This window comes from Dermacentor andersoni, chromosome 7 (genome assembly GCF_023375885.2).
Source record: "Dermacentor andersoni chromosome 7, qqDerAnde1_hic_scaffold, whole genome shotgun sequence".
NCBI lineage: Eukaryota > Metazoa > Arthropoda > Arachnida > Ixodida > Ixodidae > Dermacentor > Dermacentor andersoni.
In genome coordinates this window covers 125179863-125203693 of record NC_092820.1, presented here as the reverse complement: position 1 = coordinate 125203693, position 23831 = coordinate 125179863, and the positions used below count along the sequence as shown (strand labels likewise).

The window sequence follows — 23831 nt, the reverse complement described above, 5'->3', positions numbered from 1 at the left end:
GGCTAAGTTATTGCCACAGACTTGCCGATATTAACAATATTATTCATTACTGATATGGAAGAAATTGTTTCAATGCGTGTAATGTACTCGCGAAAAGAAAAAAAATCTCGTTTGGTGCGTTCGGCTTGCTCTGCTGGCCGCCATTTTTGTTTTGGTGTCCTGCACTGTTACAGCAGCAGCTGCCTGTTTGTTGACCTATTGTCATCCCGCACCAAATGCTGATGATGAAAAAAAAATTTTCTTTCCATGGGAAATTTAACCCGCGTACTGATTGCACCGCTGAATTTGTGGCAATTTTTTTTACAAAAAAGTGCCATCATTATGCGAGTAGGTATGGTATATGGCATGGAAGTGCATGTAATAAAACAATCCATTTCTTGTAGCTTTAGTTCGTCACCAATGTTGGTTTTGTTGAGGGTGACCAGATTGTTTGGGGTCGCGGATTGAGTGGATTTGGCACGAAGCCAATGAAACGACACACAACTCTCAAGCTGCCATTTTGTTTAATAGCCCAGAGAAAAAAAAGCAAGAGGGAGAAAAACAAGAGTGGCTTTAAGAAGGTGAAACGGCGACGGCACACCAACGGATACATGGCGCCATCTCGTGACTGGCCATTACACTGCTGACACTCCCCCATAATAGACTGTCATTTCACCCACACTTTTGATGCCCAAACATTCACAGTGTTTGAGAGTCATTCTTCCATTTAAGGCCTTAGTGAAGAGGTCAGCACAGTTGTTTTATGATTCGACGTACCGGAGTTGTAACTTTCCCTCTTTGACCTTTTCTCTCAGGAAATAATACTTGAGGTCAATGTGTTTGCTTCTATCTGAAGTAACTTGGTTTTTCGCAAGCGCAATTGCACCCTGGTTGTCAGCCATTAAAATCTGTGGTTCGTGCATGAATTCGTGCACATTAAGTTCCTTCGTGAAATTTTGGAGCCACATTACTTCCATTCCCTAAAAAAAAAAAAAAAAAACTTGCAGCCCTGGAAGCCATCTTCGCAGAGACGGCCGGCAGATACTGCTTTGGAGATGAGGTGACGTTTGCAGATGCCTGCCTCGTACCTCAAGTGTGCAATGCATACCGCTTCGGTGTTGACATAACACCCTTTCCAACGGTGCGGCGGATCTACGAGGAGCTTCAGCAGCACCCACTTATCAAGAAAGCTGATCCGTCATGTCAGCCAGACACCCCTCCAACAGGAGTGCCCAACCCACTCAACCTATTCCAGGGCCCTGGGGACCAATAGCACTACATAATAACCATATTGAAGTCTATATTTTGGTAAAATTAAACTAGCATTCTTAAGATGATTCTTGCATTCTTGGTTCTGGACATCTCGCCTTCATATAACTTGCCAAAAATTGTTTTGTCGACCCATATTATGGGAGGAATATATGGAAGGGATCAAAAGTGAGCTGGTATGAGCTTGCGAAGTATGCTAGGCACTAGCAGAGAAGGCACATATAAACAGCTGTCAGAGATTTCATAAACGGGATACAGAAAATGGTGACATGTTTCCTTCACTGAATGCAGCAGTTCAAGCAGTGGTTGTTTTCTGGACTAGCAAAACTGCTATGGTGATACACGCAGCAACGCCGTCCTCTAATTCTCAAAGCTGCTGCACGTGGCATCAAAAGATATGGAAACTAAGGGGTGTGCGAATATTCGAAACTTCCAAATAACGAATCGAATGGTGAGTCTCCGAACCGAATAGCCACTGCTTATAAGTGCGAATATTCTTCGAATACTTCTGGAATGTTTCGAAACATCGACCGCACCCAAGTAAACAAAAGGACAGCAAAAGTACAGTAAATTTTTACTCCCGCAGCTGTAGTATACACACATAGAACATGAGAACTTGTGTAGTGGAGCAGGCTATGTCACTTTACATACCTTACAGGCTGTACAGTGTTCATTCGCACACTCTGAAGACCTATGTGCATGCGAAGAAACTATTTGTTTACTCCTAATGCTCCATTTGTGCTTTTAACAAGCAACGCTTGACAGCATATTATGTAGCTACAGAAACTTTCTAGCTTTAGTAATACTGGGATATGAACATTGTTTTATATTATATGTGATAGCAGCTTTTTATTATTTAAATACTATTCGGTATTCGATTCGATTTGCTTCTGGCACTATTCGATTTGTATTCAGTTCGGTCTAAAAAAAACTATTCGCGAATCCCTAGGAGCTATGGATCTTATTGCAAGAACCTTGATGGGTGTTGCCATGAAGGCTGGACTGTGGCACATATCTGCCAATTGCACTGAAGCTAGCTGAAGATAGCAGATGTATAAGGCTTCTGCTCGGGTTTGTGGCTGTCCAGGAAATTACAATTTTATCGGCAAGGTGCAATGTAGCCTCGAACCACCTAGCCGCGCTGCTCTCCTCCTTGCACTGGTATGTGCAGAGCGCAGTTTCTCTCATCGGAAGCTTGGAGCAGTAGTGCTTTCATTTCAAATTAGTGCGATTCTAGTGCATTCTGGAAGTGCTTGCTGCGATGTCAGATGACTTAACATCAACGGGCTACCACTGTGCTGTATTTGGCTGCAAAGATAAGCTTCGGAAGCGAACATGAAGTACTTCTTCATCTGCGGCAACTTCATGGACTCCGCCACTGCAGTTACAGACAAGTGCCCACTTTGAATTGCCAGCCTAAACAGAACGGACTTGATGCCATGAGGTTCGTCGTGTGTATGTTCAGAAGATTTTGTTTCCAATGGGTGCACGGCGACGAACTTGGCACCCATGATCAAACGGGGGTGTGAATGAAAGGTGCATATTTGAGTTGGTCAACTATTGTGAATGACTGAAGTCAACTTTTTCTTCGTGCACGCACATTAAAGCTATTCTGTACAAATGTCTCCTGAGATTATCATGCTTGGTAACTAACGTTCTGGTGGAAGTTGACCTAGTATGTATCATGAAAACAGTACATGCCAACTAAGAAAATGAAGCTGTGTTCTTTTTCGTTGTCTAACGCATGCCGGCTACCTTTAATTCAGATGGGTTCTCCCATGCATCTGATTCTCACCGGCAAGTTCTCTGGCCGACGCCATTCATCGCGTGCTGTATTATCTCAGAAAATAAATTTGCTGCTGCAAAGAGTAGTTGTTCATTTTCCAGCTCTTCGGAGTCAGCGAGGTGCCCTTGCACAGGCCCCACTTGAGACCTGAGAGTGCACATATTCTTTCAACGCGTCGCTTGCGTCTTCTTGATTCTGGCATATTCGTGGCCAGTGTCATTAGGCTGTTTTATCCATGTTGACGGCCCTTCCGGTCGAGTTATTTTGCAGTTTTCTTTTGTAAAGCCAGTCCAGGTTGCCAGGTAAACAATGCTTAGAAAATCGTACCGCAGAAATTTTACAAGCACGAAGGCTATCAAATAGTGTTTCCTGGCAGCTTTGCAGTTACCTGTTTTGGAATGTACACTGGTGTGGCACACTGCATGGCACACGAAGGCACCTCCGATATCACCTGAGTGATACTTTCGTAGAGTTCAACGCTACACATACAATAATAACACATTGCACGTATGTTGCGTATCAACAATGTTCAGACTTGACTCCTACTTCAATCACAGGCCGAGCTGTGGCAGCACCTTTAGGCCCGTCACCGTTCGATAATGTGGCTATTCTTAAGCGAGAAGCTTAGTAACAGCAAGCTAAAAAGTTTACCAATCACAAAAGCTTGTTGACACCTCTCAGGAAAACGCAAAAACTTGGCACTCATCGTCAACGGCACGTTCGCGGTGCACCCTCTAGCGCGATCCCACATACCGGCATGGCATTGGACAATAAGCGGCGCTGTGATTCGCGCCACACTTCGCTCTGTTTGCAACGTGCCGCACGAGACAGACTGTCCTCGCCCGACAATATGTCGCCAAATTAAACGTATAGAGCTGCGCTCAAATTTCGCATTAGGGGGTATCGTCAGTGAACTTTTTAAGCTCATATTTCGAAGCAGTCGCTTTTCTAAACAAGGCAGGATGACAAGTCTCTGCATATCTCTGCGCACATGCTCAATTATTGTGAATTTTCACTTTTATAATGCAGTAGTTTGTGAAAATGATCAATATGCACAGTCGCAAAGTTGTTTGAAGTCAGAAAAATGAATTTTGGGGAAATCCATGTACTGCGCCCATCATTTTCATGCTGTTTGAGCTACCATGCTATCTATCTATCTGCCTATTTTCTCTCTATCTGTGGTTATCTCAGAAACGCTTTTCTGAGAAAACAAGGGTCGATTGTAATGACACGTGTTGCATTTGAGAGAGAAAGTTCAATTTTAGAGACTATTGGAAGCGGACTTCTGATTTAAGGCGTGAATTTTTAAAAAGGGATTTTCAAAAATTGGTGAGTTTGAAAAATAATAGATCTCCCACACCAAGGCTGGAGGATCACGTGACACATACGTCACGGGCCCCGCCGCCGCCTCTTTTTTTTTCTCTCGCTTTTTTGCTGCGCGGCGAACTTCTGCTGACGGTCTCGCGTGCGAGCTCTTGCGTTTGTCTCGATTCGCGTAGCGCACGATTTTGCGCGCTTTGCACGACAACACCTGACTAGCGGTGTAAGTCAGTGCTACACAAACACCGAGGCAGACACAAGCGGTTCGCAGAGCATGATTGCGCGCTGGAACGCGGAAGAAAACGACGTAGTTTCGGCGTCTGCGCTCGCGACTGCACGACGTGGGAACAAGCAGATAAAACAGAAGTGCATCTCTCTTGCTACGGTACGAAGTAAAACAAGAACTCGCAGACATTCTGTTCCTGTGTTTTATTATTTCTCCAAACATTAATTTATCTATTAAAGCAACAGATTATACAAATAACAGATGTTGCCTTGGATAATTCTCGAAGTCACGTGAGACTGTGAGCGACGTCACAGCACAGACATGTGCGTAGGCGCACTTGCGCTTATACGTCACCTCTCCGGCTGTGAGTGCGGCTTCCGGGAGAAGGGCAAACGGCATTTGGTTTGAAATTTCAGCTCTTTCCGCGGCGCGTAGCGATGCAATACTTGACAGACACTACCGTTATCGCACATTGTATGTACTGAGCTTGTCAGTGCAAAATGGACAGGCTTGGTGAGGGGCCCTTTAGGAAAGGCCTACCTGTCGACGGTTTTCGCACGAGATTTTTGCCAGTTGAAAATGAGGATGGGTTCTCAATGTTGAAACAGCGCTAGAAAAACAGGATGCTCTGTCATTTGACCTCAGTGCGCTCTTGGGCCTTCATAGCATTTCGCGATCCAGGATGGCAGTTCTGGACGCCGACGTGAGGACAATAAGGCTATTAAAGAAGGCGTCAGTGGGATTGTAGCTTTATAACAGTTTCAGACCCGAGCTTGAATGGTTCCCAAAGAATTGAAGCCTTGTTAACCATGCACGGGTTTTAACGTGATCGTGCAAAGCCAGTTACTAGAGGCCGATACCCCCGAATGTACCGTATGCTGTACTTTCGTTGTTCAATGTGGCAATAAAAAAAAAGCAATTGTGGCCTAGTGGTTTGAGCACTGGGCTGCTGTGCTCCGCATAAGAGGTTCAATTCCACCATCGGTTACACATTATTTTCTTTTTATTAAAGCGAGGCTAGACAGGAGTCTGGCTACCTACCTACCGCGAAGTCACCCCCCCCCCCCCCCCCAAAGAAATATACGGCAAAAAATGTTTCGCATTAATACGGGCATTCCTTGTGCAGCTGAGGCTGACGAAGCTTGCACACCTTGTCATCTCGCACATTAAAGTCTATGGATTGCGGACAACAGGCTCTATAAGTCACTGTTGCAGTATCTCTATGAAAAACGGCCTACATGGTTATATTTAGCTTCATTATGACGTTATGCCGCGTGGTAACCCAAGCGAAAAAAAAAAGTCTGTCGCATTTCACGACATAGTACGTTTTTCCTCGGTTCTTCCACATTTTAAATAAATAGTACTATAAGCGATTCTTGGCGGAACGTTGCCTGAGCGGCGGCTGGTCCCTCCTCGCTCTTGATTTGAAAGGCATTTAATGGCGGCGGGCTTGTGGCGGTCCCTGGTGCGCGGACTGCTCACTGTAGAAGGTCTATAAACCGGTGGATGTCCGCCGATGCGGATCGAACTGCTCATCCACCCGACCGTAACTACGTACTACAGTCGGGTGGATGGCATTATATATGCGGACTTCCGCAGAACTGATGTGCCAGATATATGTAACAATTTATTGAAGTGATCATCACAAATCGCATAGAAACAGCAGGTACCTTGAACAAATGCCAGACGCAACATCACGAGTTTCATGATGAAAAAAGAAACAAACAAAAAACAAAAGCGAGCTATTCCACGCGCCCAGGGTATCAATCCGTTGGTCAAGCGCTGTCGACTACAGCTTGGAATTCGGCCTCCAAATCGCACATCTCTCGTAACCTCGCTCCGGCACATCCGGGCTCCGGAAACGTCCACTCTACCCTCGCCAACCTTCGGAGCACGCCAATAAGGCCCTTCCACGTGCCGCGTTGACGCTCGACTGCGGACCGAACCAGCGCTCTTATCTCAGCGCCGTAGGCCTCCATCGCGTCGCTGTGCCGTCCCTCGCAGTAGAGCCGGAGGACGCGGTGCACCGTCACGTGGTCCTCGATCAGGTTGAGGACGTACAGCGACGAATAGGTATTCAGCTCGAACAGCGCGCCGCGCCTGCCGTCGGGGCCATCGACCGCGGGAAATCGACGAGTTCCGGTTCCTGAGGGCGTCGGGATTCGTACTTCGTACATCGGGATCAGAAGCGGCGGCGTGCCGGACGTTCCGACGGCGCCGTGTCCCTCACTCGGGGAAGGTAAGTTCTCGGACAGGACAAAGACGCCATCGCCGACAGGTCGTGCGCACTTGTTGATAGGCGCACTCGTCGTCCCAGGGCTACCAGATGATGCAGAATTGGTGCTGGGTGCACCGGATTGAACGGTCTCTCGAAGCGGGCGACTTAAGTCCGGTACTGTGACTCTTGCGCCTACGGCTTCCACGGGAACGCTGTGATCACTCTTCGGTCCATACGACGTTGTGAATGAATTAGGACACTGTGACCGGCCGGCGACAATGACGTCCGTCGTTGACTGAGTAGACGCACCACGAAGTTCAGTCTGATGGGTATCCCCTGTCGGATCGTTGCAGCCAGTAGGCGACTCGCAAAGGGTGGCGCCAGCTACGACCTCTCCTGGCACGTCTTCCCCGCTGTTTTCCTGAAAAGCGGTTGAGCCGTCGCAAACTTCAGTCGCACCGCTCGAAGCTCGACGCTGTGCTGGTTCGTGACCAGAACAGCCGGTCACGTCGTCCATCTCGCGCTCCCCTTCACTACAGCAGCTGGGCGGATCGTACTCGTAAACTTCGGTCGCGTCACTATTGACCTGCGAGCCGCAGCAACTCACTTGCCGTTTCTCAAGCGTCTCGCCGACATCGCTCACTATGCCCTCTTCCTCAGACTCAATAGACGAGAGACAAATCAAGTTTTCAGTCGCAATACTCGTTGATAAGCTTTGCGATTCTTCGTCTGATTCCGAGTCCTTAAGGAAGTGTGGACCACTCACGGAAGCTTCGGGAGCGTGCGCGGAAATGCCGAAACGTTCGGTGCCTTCAGAAGCAGCGTTAAAAGCGTCTTCCGTGCCGACTTCTTCAAAGGCGGCCGCCGCGGGGCACAAGAAATGTTCGCTGGTCGCTCCCCACTCTTCAAGTGACAGCAGTTCTAGTGACAAAGGGACAGCTTCTTCCAGTTCTCCACCTTCTGTCACGCTTGCGACCTCGCACTGGGCGCCCTTCTCAACAGCCTGGCTTGGGTTTGCAGTGCTGTCAGCAATAGAAATCGACGGAATACGAGCCTCAGGGCCAGTTGGCCGTTGCACGCATTCCTCCCCGGCCAAGCACGCGGGTTCCAAGTTTGTATTTCTGTCGGACGAACGTGAATTCTCGGCACCCACGCGAACTCTAGCAGCGCTGATCGGCGGTTGAGACGAACTACGGCCCGCTTCCGTTTCCGGGCCAGAAGTATGTCGCGTCATGCGCAGGTTGTGCGGCGCGCCGCTGGAAGACGGCTGCCGAACTGAAGGAACGTCGCCTCCCGACCTGATCTCGCCGTCCGAACCAAGGTCCGAACTGCGTCGTTCCTTGGTGCTCAGTTTGGGAATCCTGTACTTCGAAATCTCGCGACTTATCTTTACGGCAGATGCGACCGCGGTCTTGGGTTTCGCGGTAGCTTTACCCACGCTGCTTTTGCAACGCTTGTCACTACGCGCCTGGGCTACGCCGCCCCCTCGCGTTTTTCTCACCGAGTCAGACGCTGTAGACGCCTCACTCTTAATCTGTGGCGGGACACTGGTAGACACGCGCGATCTCTCCTTTCTGCTGGACAAATCTTCGGCGCAGCCCGTCCTGCGCCTCTTGTCGGAGCTGTCGGCGTCGTGCTTAGCGTCACATCCGGGCAACTGGTCGTACATCCGCCTGGCTTTACCGTCGCAACTCCTCCCTACATTCGGCGACCAGCGCCTGCAGACTGAAGCCGAGCGCCTGCTGTCCGTCGCTTGTGAAGAGGAACGTTTGCGTCGGTGCGGCTGTTCGCAACACAAGTCTTGGTGTTCTTCCGACACACCGCTCGCATTGTGGTCGAAAGCACGCTCACAGCCGTATATCGCCTGCGGCGTTAGTTGCGGCGAATGCGAACGCTGCCTGGGTAGTCTTTGACGCTCCCGGAAAGCCTCCGAGTGACCGTGCGATAATGGCGGAAACGATGCGCCATCGTAGTTCTCGCCGTTGCCAGACTCATCGGTCCCTCTTTGAGAGCGGCGCGATTGGCTGGAGAAACGGTTGTCTTCGAGCAAGGTAGAAACGAATCGCGGTGACGACTGCCAGGGGAAACGGTTGTCTTCGAGGTAGGTAGAAACGAACCGCGGTGACAATTGCCTGGGGAAACGGCTGTCTTTAAGGAAGGTAGAATCGAACCGCGGAGAAGATTGCCAGCGAGGGCCGTTGCAGATAAAATTTGGCCTCACCGGCGGCGTAGGCAGCAGCGGAGGCCGGCGGCCTGCGACGGACGCCTGGCGGATGCCGCGGCCACGACTGCGTGCTCGGAACGGCGGCCTCCAGGCGAAGGAGTGGGCAGCTTGCCACGGCGGACTGAAGCCGAAGACAGCGTCGCCGCCATTGCCGGAAACATTCGAACGCCAACCTGCGCCTCTGCGAGCACAACCGTCGAAGTTCCCGTCGTCGGATCCGTCCATTTCGCCTTTTGGAGGTGCTCCAATCAACACTGAACGCACCTCCAAAGGAAGACAGGCGACTGCTGCGGCAAGTCCTTCGCTTCACCGGTTGCTAGCTTCTTTCTTCGACGATCGAATACGCTGACCGTTCTCTCGATGATAGTGATCTAACGAAGGAAATGACGCTTCGAGAGCGCGAGCCCGCGGCCACCGCCTGTAGGAGTTTGCTCCAATCGCGGAGCAACCCGGCCTCGGAGCAGCCAATCGCAGACACGGCGCGCGCTTCAAAATGCGCCGGTCAACGCTACGCGCGCTTTCGCTGATTTTTGCCTTTGGTTTCTCCTTGTTTCTGGCTTCGCAGATGACTCGCGACGTCGAAAGGTTTCCTCCTTGACGGCCGGTGTAGCTCTCTCTGCCGGGTCAGCGTCCGTGGGTGTCCGGAACCTCCAACGTTCTCCGGTCAGTGATGTTGATGCGCGCCGAAGGGATGCTGACGCTCAAGGATGGAAGACTCATCGCCACCTCGTCGTGAAGTAAAAAAATTTTGACTGCGTGCGCTACGGCTTAGTTAATTGTTCTTTCGGTAAAAATAAAAATACGCTATACTGTTTAGAACGACAGAAAGCTGAGCTAGTTGGTAAGGATTCATTATGCAAAAAAGGTGAGGCGTGCAGACAGGACACAAGAGTAGAGAAGTAGACAACACGTGTTGTCCACTTATCTACTATTGTGTCCTGTCTGCACGCCTCACCTTCTTGCGCTATATTGTGTTATAAAGAAGGGAATTCAAGTTCATTCGAAATTTTAAGAGGCAATGTGGGGGGGGGGGGAGGGGGGGGGCAAGATGAGAAAATACGAGAAGAAACATGAATGGCACTGGAGGGAGCTACTGCAGCAACGCGGGCGCTGCTAGCAAAAGAAACTCGGGAATCCTCCACACACATCTGCGGCGCTGCTTTCTTCCGCGCCGGCGGGAAAAAGGGCTTTTACTTCTTCGGATCCTCCTCGCTAGTCGTCCCCCCACGTGAATGTCAACCCCGCTGTCATGATGCCAAGGAGTTTTCCTTCCGGTTCTCGGAACTTGCTGAGAACGGTCGGGCCACTCGTCTAACCGCCCGGACACTTAGGGGGCCGCGAACACGACGAACCACACACCCACACTTTTCGTGCACGCGTTCACAGGTTGCTGAATATCAGTGGTGCTCAGTGCGACGTCTCGAGGTTAATAATCCGTGCCGTCTTGCACAAAAGCCTTGGAATGTGTGAGCGGCGGCGGTCGATTTCCTTGCATGAAGCTGCGGCACCAGGCGTTCCGCATGCCGTATCTAACAGCTGCTCCCTGGCCAGGAAATCTTGAATGACTGGTGAACACATTTCGCTGTCCATGAGAAACGCTGAGGTAGACTGTTGAATGCTCACCAAAGGGCGTCGTGAGAGGACAATTTTACAAAATGTGACTTTTCCTAAATTCGTGACAATGGTTAAGGCCACGCATCTATAATATTGCAAATATCTTTATTTCCAGTGCAAATGGAAGTAAAGGGGAAGTAACTCATGACATTTTCTGGATTTGTGAACCAATTACCTTCTTAAGAAAGATTCTCCGAAACCTTACATTTTTCAAACGTGCTCATGCGTAGGACTGTTTCCACCTTTCTGTACATGCAAGCTTGTTGAGATTTACCGCAGAGAAAAACTTTTATTCGCATAACGAGCCTGTGCAATTTTATTCTTGTACTAACCTTTGAAGTAATGCATTTTTTTTTGCTCAGGACGTCAAAATTAGAAATATGTTACTTTATTGAAAGTGTACATTAAAGAAAAACTCTCAATCTCGTTAAAAGCGACCCACGTTTATTTCCTAAGACTGGGGAATAATATGAAAGAAAAGAACATGTTGCATTATTTTTATTCGAACAAAGTTACAAATGTTCTATTATTGTGTTTCGGAACTGTTTCAACTAAATGCTAGCGCGTAGTTTATTACTTCATAAGAATGGTCGATATTCCTCGTAAACGGGCGGCGAGCGTCTTTAGTGCCCTCCTGTCTTTTTGTTGCGATAGCTACACTCCAGGCACATTTCTGCCGTCGGCGTCGCCGTGATGTTCTGTAGAAAGTCCAAGGGCGGTAACATTGTCGCCGCGCACCGTATGCTGTATGTGCGAGTGACATCGTGCTAGGGTGAGCCGACGATGGCGGCTTCATCTCGCGCGCGCAAGGGAGGAAAGCGGGCACGATGCGCGCCGTCTTCCGTCACACGCAAGACACCGGGAGGAGGGGAGGGACGAAGAAAAGCGTTCTACTCCGGCGACTGCTGCGTACGGCGCGGCCGCGGGGGCCCTATATTGAAAGGCATCTGCGATGAGGATAGGGTGCGCCCAGTGCTGATAGCTTCGTGTGCGCTGTGTTTTCGGCGCTTCGTTCGCAATCGCGAGCGAGCTCTATGAAATATTCGCTCAGCGAGTCACCGCTGAGTCGTCTCCACAATGGCACTCACACCCTCAAGCCTCAGTGGGACAGTGACCTGTTTCAATGGTAAAGCTTGAACCCCTAAGGTAGCATGAGAATTTCTGAACACACAAAAGGCCACAGGCCTGCGCGGCATACGCAGCACAGTAACAGTAACCACCTCTATTCCAATTATACAACTTGGGCCACTGCGTATTTAAACATTATCGGCTAATCCCCTAGACAACTAGAACAAGAGGCGAGAAAAAGCCGAGTGTGGCGCAAGAAGTGAACAAAAATTCGTAAGTCTGCTTACATGTGGGAACGCAATAGCATTATATAGTCCCTTTGGTGAAATGTGCGTTCTTTTTTTTCTTTTTTTGCCCGCGTTCCTTGTCTGCGCAAGCCCTGCATTGTAACTGCGCCTCGGTAAGGCCAAATCAAAACGCGCCGAGCGTCTCAACGCGTTCGCTTGCTTGCCTGTGACGTCACGTGTGCGCTGACGTCACTGGCAAGATCCGCGGAGTTGCCGTCACGGAGGGGGAGCGTGGTCGTCTCGCACCCCGGAGAGCCGGTTTCCATTCCCACCCAAAGAGAAATTTGCCGCATTTTCTATTCAAAGGCATTGATTTACGTCGTTCACAGGAACTTCCCTGAGAAATGTGACGTCAATCCAAGGATATTGTGGCGTCTTTACGGCGTCGGCCATGTTTGGCACGATCCTTTAGTCACGCCGACGGATTTTCACGTAATGGGGCATACAATGTTTTCGCATTAAAAAGGGACCAGAGCGTACATTGAGCCTGGAAGAGTTGTTAGATAGTCAGTAACAGAAGCAGCAGTGTGTGGACAAAATGGAACTACATCGTTTATTGAGCGAGAAGCATTGGGATACATAGAAGTGACTAAGTAAAATGATGACGTTTCAGTAAACATCACAGAAAATTGCGCTTACCACCGATTCCCACATATACTCCGATTCGGCGACTTTTTTTTTCGAACTCAGCAGCTTTCGACAATATTCGTACAGACTACGGGGCCATAAATAAAAATTATGCTTGTTACAGTTGGCAGAATTAAGAATTATAAAAACCAGCATTACAAAAATAAACACCAATGACGTCAGTAACCTCATTACTGTAACGCACTGAACCGCGAAAATAATTCAGAACAAAACACGCGAACAAATATATCAACCAAATTTACGCAGCTCTAATCAACACTACGCCTTTGCGCAAACATCGACGTGCTACTGCAGCGCCATCTCGCATCGGTCACAGCAGCGCTACACTCGTCTAAACGTCACGGTGTCTTCGAGGCACACGAATCTCCTCGATCTTTGCTCCGGCTCCTGTTCCGGCCTCCGGAACCACCCAGTGCGCCCTGGCCAGTTGGCGGAGCACACCGGTCAAATTCTTCCAAACTACGCGCTTCCGCTCGACCGCGGCGCACGCCACCTTGCGGATCTCGGCTGCACAGGCCGCCATTGCACCGGCTCGCCTGCTTTGGGCATAAAGCCGAATCACCTGCTGCTTCGCTTCCTCGTCACGGCACAGACTCGCCACGTACAGAGCCGTGTACGTGTTCAATTGGAACAGAATGTCTTCCATCACTGGTGCAGCATTTGTCACAGCAGATTCGCGGTCGGCGGGCAGCTGCAAGGACGCGGGCAGCAGGTCTTCCACCGAGGAACTCATCGTCACCGTTGCCGCGTCCGACGAAGCCGACATCGTCGCGGCGCTGCAGCGTGACAGGGACGCTGTGTCTCGAGTGGGGAAGAACTCGGACAACACGATCACCTCGCCGTCATCTTCGTTGCCATTACACTGCGCTGTCGATGCGAAGGATTCGGTATCTTGCTCGCAGTCTACCTCGGTGGACAAAGAAACTACAGCGGAAGGAAGTGGCGCTTCGCGTTCGACGACCCGTTCGAACGAAGAGGAGACAGCTGGAACGACGACTTCCCGACTTCGGCTCGCCTCGCGACTGCTGCAGGTCATGTCGGTGGCGGGAAACGAAGACCGCAGCCACTGATTAGCCGCGGATGTGACGTCTTTCGCCGGACGGACGAACGGGGCCAGCGGGTCAGCCGACGCGGCACTTCTGTCAGAGCGTCCAGAGGGTCCCACTGCTGCATCAAGACCAGTGTCTTCAATTTCCTCTGCATTCTCATCATGAACCTTGGAGGAAGAGAACGTGGATCCGCCATCTGTGCGTGCTGAGGGATCCCTATTGCTCTTAGACGAAGGTCGGGCAACACTGTCCTCATCGAGACACTGGAAGCCCGTAAGGCTGACCGGATCGTGAGCTTCTGTGTCCTCGACATTTCTAATAGCAGACTCCAGATACTCATGCTCGTCCGTCAGCTTAGGCGCCTGGATACGTGTAACTTTCAGCATGTTTTCAACAGCAGCTCCCGCTGCCCTGTACTCCGAAGTGCTTGCTGCCTCATCGAGCTGGTGTTGAGTTCCTTCGTTTGGACAAGACTCAGTCGAGGTGTCAACCCTTGCGGTCAGTGCCTGGGAAGCCCCCACGTTCTGCGTGCATTGCGGAATGCCGATCTGCTCACCGGTGCGGACTGCGCCATTTTCTGCTGCATCACAGCGAAGCCGATTACCGCGATCGGCAGGTACCCTTGTGTTACGACTTGGAGAGGGAAGGCGCCCGTCTCTGCTGGAAGGCTGCAAGGACGCAATACGTTCAGCGAACCTGCCTCCTTCCTTCGATGCGGACTTGCCATCGTCCTTGCGGCGTTTGTCCTCCGCGATTCGCTTACGGGGTGAGCATGGATCATCGTCTGAGCGTAATTTAAGTTTGGGTCTGACACGGACTTCTCCGTGACACCCGGTATTCATAACTTTCCTTTCAGAAGCTTGCTCCGTTTTATTGCGAGCATCCGCAGTAGCTGATTTGGCCACCTTCAAAGACGTGCCTTCACCGTTGCTCTCGGAGGTGCCACGGTGGTCTGTTCGGACGCACAACTTGGTCCCATCCCCGTTTGCGCCTCGGACGTCGTCTCTTCCATCGCGCGCCGTGAGCGCGCTTCTCCTTGCCCTGGCTGCAGCAACAGCGGCAGTGCTCCGTCTGTCTCTCGACTTGTACTGACCACAAGACCATGTTTCTGCGTAGTCTCGTCTGTACCGGCTGCCACCATCCTCAGAGCCACATTTGCCGTCACCAGGCCTAAACGTGTCATGATGAGTCGTCCCCTTGCGCTGCGTGTGCTGTCCGCTCTTTCTCTCGTCTCCCGACGTCACCTGATTTCGCAGAGACGAAGTCTCATTGCGAGAACGCCCTCCAGCGGCGATACCGTCGCACCGCTCAGACAATCGGTGACGGTCAGATCTAGCTTGCGCATACGCCGAAATATCATCCCGGCCCAGTGGTGACTGGCGTGGAACGCACGGTGCGCTGCTGCCCGCTTGTTGGTTGTGTACACAGTCGGCCTGAGGGCAAAGAGGAGGCCGGTTATCGAAGCCACCCCGGTGAGAATGCCCTCTTTCGCAGTGGAATGGTCTCTGCATAGGAGTTCGACGCACGAGGAATGGCCTCCACTGCGTCGAAGGACCAGGAACTACCCACGGTAGCGGTGGCCTACGCTGCGCATGCGGCGGCCGCTGCCCAGGACCGAACCGTGGATTGAAGTCGCCGTCTCCGCTGTACGACGCGTCGCGTCCGCGAACCCCCCGCGGTAAGAACGGCTGCCTCCTGCCGTGGTATGGTACGGGAGGCCGCGGGAAACGTCTGCAGGCACCGAACTGGAAGTTGGCGGGTTCGCAGAAAGTTCTGACGGCGCCGTCGTCGTCATAATTTCGGGAAGCGCGGCGGCTTCCTCCGTCGGCATGGGCGTCTTCAACATGCCGGCGGCGACGGTCATTGTTCTGGGCTTCCAAGTATCGCGGCATCTCCTCCAGCTCCGAGAATGCCTCTGCCGGTGGCTGGCGAGCAGCCGTCGGCGAGCGTGTGTTGATCGTCTATCGCGCACCAGCCACTTCTCCCAGTCCAGGCGGCGAGTCGCCGTCAGGAAGTTGGGTCTTCGCTCGCTTCTGGCCGCGATAAAATTGCGAGACGCGTCTGAGAGTTTTCTGTCTCCTCGCGGGCACGCGAGCACGCGGTGTGTTGCCTACGATATACTGGCTAGTGCGCCAAGCGCCAGCGCAGACACCGAGAGTAATGCCTGCCGTTGGCGGCCACGTGGTGCGCTGCAGTACGCGCCCGTGCAAAACCCCTCAATTTTTCAAAAGTAGCGCCATTCTTAGATCTTTCCGCCACCCCGCTCACCCTGGCGCGTCCTCCTCCACACCTTTAAAGCCCCTCAATTTTCCAAAAGTAGCGCCATTCTTAGATCTTTCCGCCACCCCGCTCACCCAGGCGCTTCCTCCTCCACTGCTCCTGTCGCCCCAGCCTCCTCCGCTCCCCCATTGGCCAATCTGTGTCACGTGAAAGCAGGCCCCGCGCTTTTGTATATTTTTTTCTTTCCGGCGCAGAGCAGGCGCCGCGCTTTTGTATATCTTTTCTTTCCAGCGCGCTGCGACCCCCATTCTTGGGCCTGCGCGACGAAAGTACGGCAGGCGGTTTGAAGGAGCGCGGTAGTTTTATACAATGTGTTAGGGCCGAGTGCTTAATTGCGATGCCGTGCTGCTGCGCCTACGGTTGCCACAACAGACCCAGTGACGGCAAAAAGCTTTTTGCTTTACCATCCGCCGGGCGCAACGCAAAACGAAGAAAAGTGTGGATTCACAAGATCGGGCGGGCTGACTTCGAGCAAGTGGCAAAGAACGCGCGGCTTTGTGAAGTAAGTGCCACGGCTCCTCCAACCTCTTCTTTTGACGCCCGTGTCAAAACGGGCCTGTGTCCAGTGCGTTGGGGGCGCGTTAAAGAACCCCAGCTGGAAAAAAATTAATCCGGAGCCCCCATTATGGCGTGCCTTATGAGATCGTGGTGTTGGGATGTAAAACCCAAGAATCAACTTTTTTTCTGTCTTGTGTGCCTTGACTGTTCCAGTTAACGCAACACTGCTTCCTTGTGAAAACTTACAACGCAAAAGAATACAGACGCACGTAGTATACAGAGATAAAATTAGCACTTCAACAAAAGTGTTGCTGGTGCCAATGAGGGGAGGGGGATAATTATTTTCTGAACCTCTTTCCAGTTGTCCCATCAAGTTCCTTCTTTTTTTTCTATCAAATTCTAACCATTTGCACTGTAATCAATAAATAACGATTTCATATGCTGGTACGTTGTTCAAATAATCTATACCGCCTATGTGTGAAAACGTTGCTCGTGGCCACCACAACCTGTGCATGAGCTACGTACATCTGTAAAAGGCGCGGAACAGAAACGGCCCTGCTGCCAGGCATTGCTGACCGCAGACAGTCGGAATCTCTCACGCGCCGGCCGAACAAACGCATCCTGCAGGTACGTAAATTAACCTACGAAACCACGTGCACATACTTTCACGCTGTCAAAACCTGAAACTCTGGTAATTACTCGCGTGTCTGAGCACACCGCGTGCTTGTGTCGTGTTTCAGCAACACGAACTTTCAACGTGCGCGCGCTTTACGCCTTAAATACGCCTTGAATAATGGTGCTTTTCTCTATTTCTTCCGCAAATCCGACACGACATTCTTAAGGTCAGTTACCGACTGACAAAGCAAGATCTAGATTGAAAAAACTGCTCCGCAGGACTCGAACGAACTTTTCCGCGGATTTCCTCCCGTAGCGTGTTAGCCGTCGTCTGCTACGGCAGGCCCACCACCGGCGGCGCCACCGTCGAGGCCGCATCGAGCGGAGGAGGAGGGAAGTGAATGGCGCTACTTTGGAAGATTGAGGGGCTTTACACACCTTCTGTCGCCCCAGCCTCCTCCGCTCCCCCATTGGCCAATCTGTGTCACGTGGAAGCAGGCGCCGCGCTTTTGTATATTTTTTCTTTCCAGCGCGGAGCAGGCGCCGCGCTTTTGTATATTTTTTTCTTTCCAGCGCGCGCCGACCTCCATTGTTGGGCCTGCGCGACGAAAGTACGGCAGGCGGACTGACGGAGTGTGTTAGCGTAATAGAATGTGTGGGGGCGAGAACTGAATTGCGATGCAATGTTGCTGCGCCTTCGGTTGCCGCAACAGACACAGCGAGGGCAAAAAGCTTTTTGCTTTGCCGTCCGGCGGGCGCAACGCAAAAAGTGTGGATTCGCAGGATCGGGCGGGCTGACTTCGAGGAAGTGGCAAAGAACGCACGGCGTAGTGAAGTAAGGGCCACGGCTACTCACAAACTCTTATTTCGAGCCTAGTTCACGCCTTCCGCTTCGAAAAAGTGTGTGTTCATTCTCTGCGTGGTATTTAGAGCGTTGTTTACTTTTTTTTTTCTTTCGAATGTGCTCTCTTTCTTTCATGTAGTTTCGTCTTGCGGTGAAATGCACGCATCTGCAGCTGGCCTGTGACATAAAAGCGACTTTATTCAGAGTGTGTTCTGAGCTCCACCAGAAGTTAGCATATTCTCGACGCTTTTGAAAGGCTCAATATGACTTACGATGCAGTCTTTCAGCTTCGAATGCACGCCCGCATGTATTGATTTGGTTTGTGGTGATTAACGTTTTTAACGTTCCGAAGCGAATAAAGTTAGGATGCAGGTCGTAGTGGATGGCTCCGGATAACTTTATCTAGCTCGCCTGGGGATGTTTAACGTGCACTTTGATCGTAGAGTCGTACGTGGGCCGGTAAATTCCTCGTTGGCGTTTCATAATACTCGCGCGGGCGCGCTAGCGCTGCTTTAGAAGTTGGCGCCTCGGCACGATTGTATTTCTTCAATAAATTTTGTTTACTAGCTGTAACACCTTGTCATTATTTCGTATTATTGACGGCGCCTCCAGGGAACCAAAGCGGCAACAGGAACACCAAAGCTACAACCAGGGCTAGATGGGGCTCGCCGAAGCCTGTGTATGCCAGGGGTATAAGATCACGGACAGCCAATTTTGTATGCGAACATTCCCTGCGACGCCTGCATTATTTTAATGTCACGTGCTCTTCAGAGGCCTCCGTTAGCCATTACATGTGCCCTCCTGGAACAGTACTTGTAAAAAAAAAACAATATATCGTCACGATTACCAAAGCACCCCGCAATGAAAAAAAACGGCCCTGTTGCCAGGCATTGCTGACCGCTCACAGCCGTTCCGGCTGTGTGCGGTCAGCAATCTCTCACGCGCCGGCTGAACAAAAGTATCCTGCAGGTACGTAAATGAACCTACGAAACCACGTACACATACTTTCACGCTGTCAACACCTGAAACTTTGGTAATTACGCGCGTGTTTGAGTACACCGCGTGCTTGCGTCGTGTTTCTGCAACACGAACTCTCAACGTCGCGCGTTTTACGCCTTAAATGCGCCTTGAATAATGGTCCTTTTCTCTATTTCTTCCGCAATTCCAACACGAAATTCTAAAGGCCAGTTACCGACTGACGAAGAAAGATCTCGATTGAAAAAACTGCTACGCAGGGCTCGAACGAACTTTTCTGCGGATTTCCTCCCGTAGCGTTTTAGCCGTCGTCTGCTACGGCAGGCCCACCACCGGCGGCGCCACCGTCGAGGCCGCGCCGAGCGGAGGAGGAGGGAAGTGAATGGCGCTACTTAGGGGCTTTACGCCCGTGCGCAGAGCGCAGCTTGGGTTCTTGTTTGTTCAAATAATTGCGCAGTTATTGAATGCAGATAAACTACGTCTTCGCACTAGCAAACGACCGTAAGTTTGTTGCCGTGGTATCGTGGCTGGCCTCCAGACGGCGTTAGCTGTAGGGACCGTGCTAGAGACGAGACGACGAGATGTTCCTTTGAGGGATCACCAGCCGTTGTGCGCTGGCGCGAATGAGAGCGGGCGTGAGAGAGAAAATCTGGGGGCATTTGCTCCTTGAATGAATGACTCTGCCTAGGCACTACGGAGGAGGTTTCTTAGCGCGTGTTAGGCGTTTGTCCCCCCGTGCTCCCGCAAGGGCTGCAGAAAATAGCGTCAACCTTTCCTTTTCCCTTCAAGAACCACTTCTCTCTTTGTCCCCTAGATATGCCAGCATCGCGGAGTGCAATCGAGTTTGTTTCCGCTGCCGGCTTTCCGCGCGCTGAGGCAGCGGGCACGGACGCCCCGTTTGGTGATCGCTGTGTCTGAATTAAGGTTCAAGGTTCCGACTGGTGTTGTATACGTTGCGGGTCGTTTTTTTTTGGATTTTTTACAAGCATGACTCCATGAGGGCACACGTAACCGGCAAACGGACCTAGGCCTCACGAGGGCACCTGAGGTTGTAATAAAGCAGGCGGCGCAGGATCTCCAGGGCACCCAAGGGATTGCGGGGGCATCAAAGGTGGAAGCAGGGCGGCCCGTGGATTGGAGCCGCGTTGGCCGAAGCGTGCCAGGGGGTGTTAGCATAAAAAATTGGCCTTCCGCTGTCGCGGACAACCGATCTTATACAGCCCTGGCACGCGCAGGCCTCCGCGAGCCCCAACCCACGGACCAGTCCGGGTTCCAGCTTTAGTGTCCCCGTTGCCGCTTTGGTGTCCTGAAGGCGCCGCCAATAATCCGAAATAATGACACGTTGTTTCAATTAGTAAAAAAACACGATTGAATAAATGTAATTACGTCCAGCCGTCAACTTGTGACGCAAAGTTCAGCACTACCACGCCCCGCGACTTCTGCCTGCACGCCTAGGGACAAACGCATACAACACGCGCTAAGAAACTCCTCCGTAGTGCCTAGGCAGTCATATATGCAAAGAGCAAAAGTCCCCACATTTTCTCCCTCTCATACCAAAAAGTTCGCTCTCTCTCTCTCCACATTTCCTCTCGCACCCGCTCTTACTCGCGCATGCGCGCATACGTCCGGCGTCTCCGCAAGTGCCACGCCCCGCTGTACCTACTAGCAATTGTAAATACGCGACCGGGCTAGAGGGGCTCGGTGCGTTCCATACATAACAGCAAAGCATTCAGACTCTAATAACAGTCAACGCACTGTAGACTAGAAATACGTCTTGCAATGGCTTCGTTCGCACTTGCATATAGTTCGATGTTTTTTGACCGTAATTGTGCGTAACGGTTTTTATATAGGCTCACTGCTGAATCAAACAAGTTTCAATCCAAACGCGTGCACTGTGGTATACGGCTGCTAAGGGGTTGTTTAGAAAAATTTTTATTTTCGAGGTTATTTTCGGGTTTTTTATTTGCAACTCGTTGCGAGGAGTCTCACGTGCATGCTCGCGCGAACGAACGCTGTTGGTGCGCAGCGAAGCACAGACTGAATGCACAGAGTGATAACTTTTCTTGACCGAACTTCTCGCCTAGCTTCCACAGCGTCGACTGCTATCTATGGAACGGTGTGTGCATAAACTCACGGCCGGACAGGCCGGACTGCGGCCGTGATAAATATTCGCCGATTTCGCTGTGCCGGCATTGCATTCCTGCATGGCGTGCCGCCGCATCAACACTTTGCGGTCGCGTCGCGTTCTCCTCCGTGGCAGATGTAGCGCACGCGGTTCCCGGTCGTTTCTGGCGCTGTGTCAGAAAGGATTTCCTTCGTCTACTTCGACGCGTCCGATGTAGAGACGCGCGAAACATCTAGAAGATGATGCACTACCGGAATTGATCGCTCCAGAATATCGCCCTTAAATACAACTTACCTTTGAACATTAGCTTCGTTTTCGTGCGCCATCGTCGTATATGGTACTTACAGTCAGCTCGAGAAAGCGTTTGCCAAGCACATCTTGATGGGTAAGTGACTGTGCTCTTGAAGTGCAGCTTCGTGTACTGTAGCTGACATGCTTTGTGAGGGTTGGCTGGTACGCGTCGCACTTGCCTGCCGCGCCGCGGTGCACGCTTGCGGTCGGGAAGCTGGAACAAGAAAGATATGTTCGGCCTTCCTCTACTCAGCGTTGTGTACTGCACAGCAATTGCTCGTGCTCGAGTACGTATTCGAGCAACCCATGGCCACGCAGCTCATCGGCATTCTAACAACAGCTCAAATCACGAGCGCAACAGGGACAACGGACGCCGGGAGAGACGCCCGTCAACTCGCGATTGACGAGCGAGCAATGCGAGATCAACACTTGCGTACGGTTCTTCAATATTCGCCATATCCGCGTCGCTACCGCTTTGCCGCCAGGTGCGCGCGTCGTCTGCATAGGCGCTATTTAATAGCTGCTAACAACAAAATTGGGCGATTACCAGCCCTGCGGCTTGGCCAAGATTACTTTGAGAGTGTACGCTAGGCATTTATAGTCAATTTAGCCCAAGTGAAATTTCGTTGCAGCTGACCTTTAAGCACCCTTAGGTAGTGACATACTTTTATCTTGCCGCCGCCGCTGCTGCTACGAGGAGCATGCGAGGAGGCAGGAGAGAATGTCTGCGTCTCCGAATTGGTTGAGCGCCGTCACGTGGTAGTTTACGCGCCCTTTTCTCTATTTCTTCTTCTCCGCGTCTCGGCGCACTCGTCACCATGACAGTTGGCCGTCGAGTTTCCGGGGTGAGGCGTTCGGAAGAGATTTCGCATGTTTTGGATAAGTTTCGTGGCTAACCGTGCCATTGAAGAACTCAGCTTTTGTTTTAACGCGACAGCGTTAAGGAGCTCGTGCCGCAGAAAAGCTGGTGTGGGTGGGAATCGAACCAGGGTCTCCGGAGTGTGAAACGGAGACGCTGCCACTCAGCTACAAGCTCGATGCTTCAAAGTGGTACAAAAGCCCCCTCTATAGTGAATGCGGTGTTGCCTTAGAAACGTGCCGTAGAAAGTTATACTGCGGTGTATATCGGTAATTATGAGCATGTAACTTACAGAAGTCGCAGTTACACTAGTAGCGAAGTACGTTTCCGCTACATTTCTTCTACTCCGCTCTGCGCACACGCAGAGCCATCTTGCGGCAAACACGTAAGACCCCTCCTCGCAATGTGCGGCGCTGCCCCGACGCGTGGCGCGCCACTCGCCCGCTTCTCCCCTTCGGGCCGTGCGGGGAACGGTACGAGGATGCCCTTGCGCTTAATAAGTTTTCTCGCTCCTTCCCCTTCCAACTTCCAGCGTGCATCACTCGAACCCTCGTGTTTAGGCGACGCGGCTCCTCTTTCCGCTCACAGCGCGATTCCTATGTGCAGCGTCCGATGCGGGACGCTTTGACGTGATCTTTGCGCCGTAGCGCGTCTGGTGAAAAAGCGTCCCCTGCGATGTGTGCCGAGCTGCTTCCGAGGAGTCATGCGTCTGCGTGGTGCTCCGAAGCGATATAGAGGACGATGCCATTGAGGCGTCAGGCCCATCGTTTGGCTCGCGTAGATCGTTTCTCCCTCAAAGACACCGAGTTCTTTGGTTCGTTCCGCTTGCTCAGGCGCACGTTTCGTTGCCGCGCCGAACGCTGCGTTGCTCGGCGCTAACCGCGTGATTAGTGGATGCAAAGTCCGATGCGGGGCGCCTCAAAAGTGATCGCTGCGCCGTAGCGCATTGTCTTACGCCCCTTGGCAGGTCGACGGGAACGCTGTCGCGTTCGACTCTTGAAGGCGAAGCTTAAGCGTCCTCCAATTTTTTGTTTTATATTAGGGATTGATCTTATGAGTACTGGAGGTGCAAACGTGTACGAACAGAGCTTTTTCCTTTGTCGACAGGGGACGGAGCTTATGCACGGGTGCTATTCTGGGTGCTCGTTCAGATTTGTTTTCCTAATTGCGCCGTCGTCAACAGGTGTATGAAGTTATGGAGTCGTATATCGGGCTAGAAACGTAACATGCGTTATCGTTGTAGTACTGAGAGTGCGCAACTTTGTCAGTCCATGCTTTTGTTAAGTACTGCATATATATTTTGTGAGGACAGGCTGTTCATTACCAAGTGTAAATGACTTTTACAATTGTGAGTAGGCTTTCTCCCCTTTGCCGTCACGGCAGAATAAAGCGGTGCACAAGTTTGTTGGCTCATATTGACTTCGAACTGCGCAAACGGGGAAAGTGCTGATTGACGGAAACCATTTGTATGTGTATATTTCGTCCTTGCATACGCTCTAGCTTACAAATGAAGTACAGGTTCCACTGTGGTGTTTGCGCTTGACAGCCAACGGCACCAGTTTGTCATAAAAGGGTAGGACCAGTTTCGCTGCATAAAGAGAGGCCAGCGTCATGACGAAACGACGAGAATAGTTGATCCGCGTTGATCGCGCAGGT

At 51.5% G+C, this 23831-nt stretch overlaps 1 protein-coding gene across 5 annotated transcripts in view; it reads left to right on the top strand.

Annotated features, from left to right (window-relative positions):
- Positions 1 to 23831, top strand: part of LOC126533863 (maleylacetoacetate isomerase-like) — a 72001-nt gene that overhangs the window by 12784 nt on the left and 35386 nt on the right. For 2 of the 5 annotated variants that reach the window (XM_055072458.2, XM_072289322.1), the window contains one exon: positions 9588 to 9759. The exons of 1 other annotated variant lie outside the window; for it this stretch is intronic. In XM_055072458.2, coding sequence (XP_054928433.2) covers positions 9588 to 9759 — 172 coding nt within the window. Of the gene's footprint in view, positions 1 to 986; positions 3115 to 9587; positions 9760 to 23831 lie in introns of those variants that run through there. 2 more of the 5 variants (XM_055072457.2, XM_050181059.2) reach the window with 1 other exon arrangement.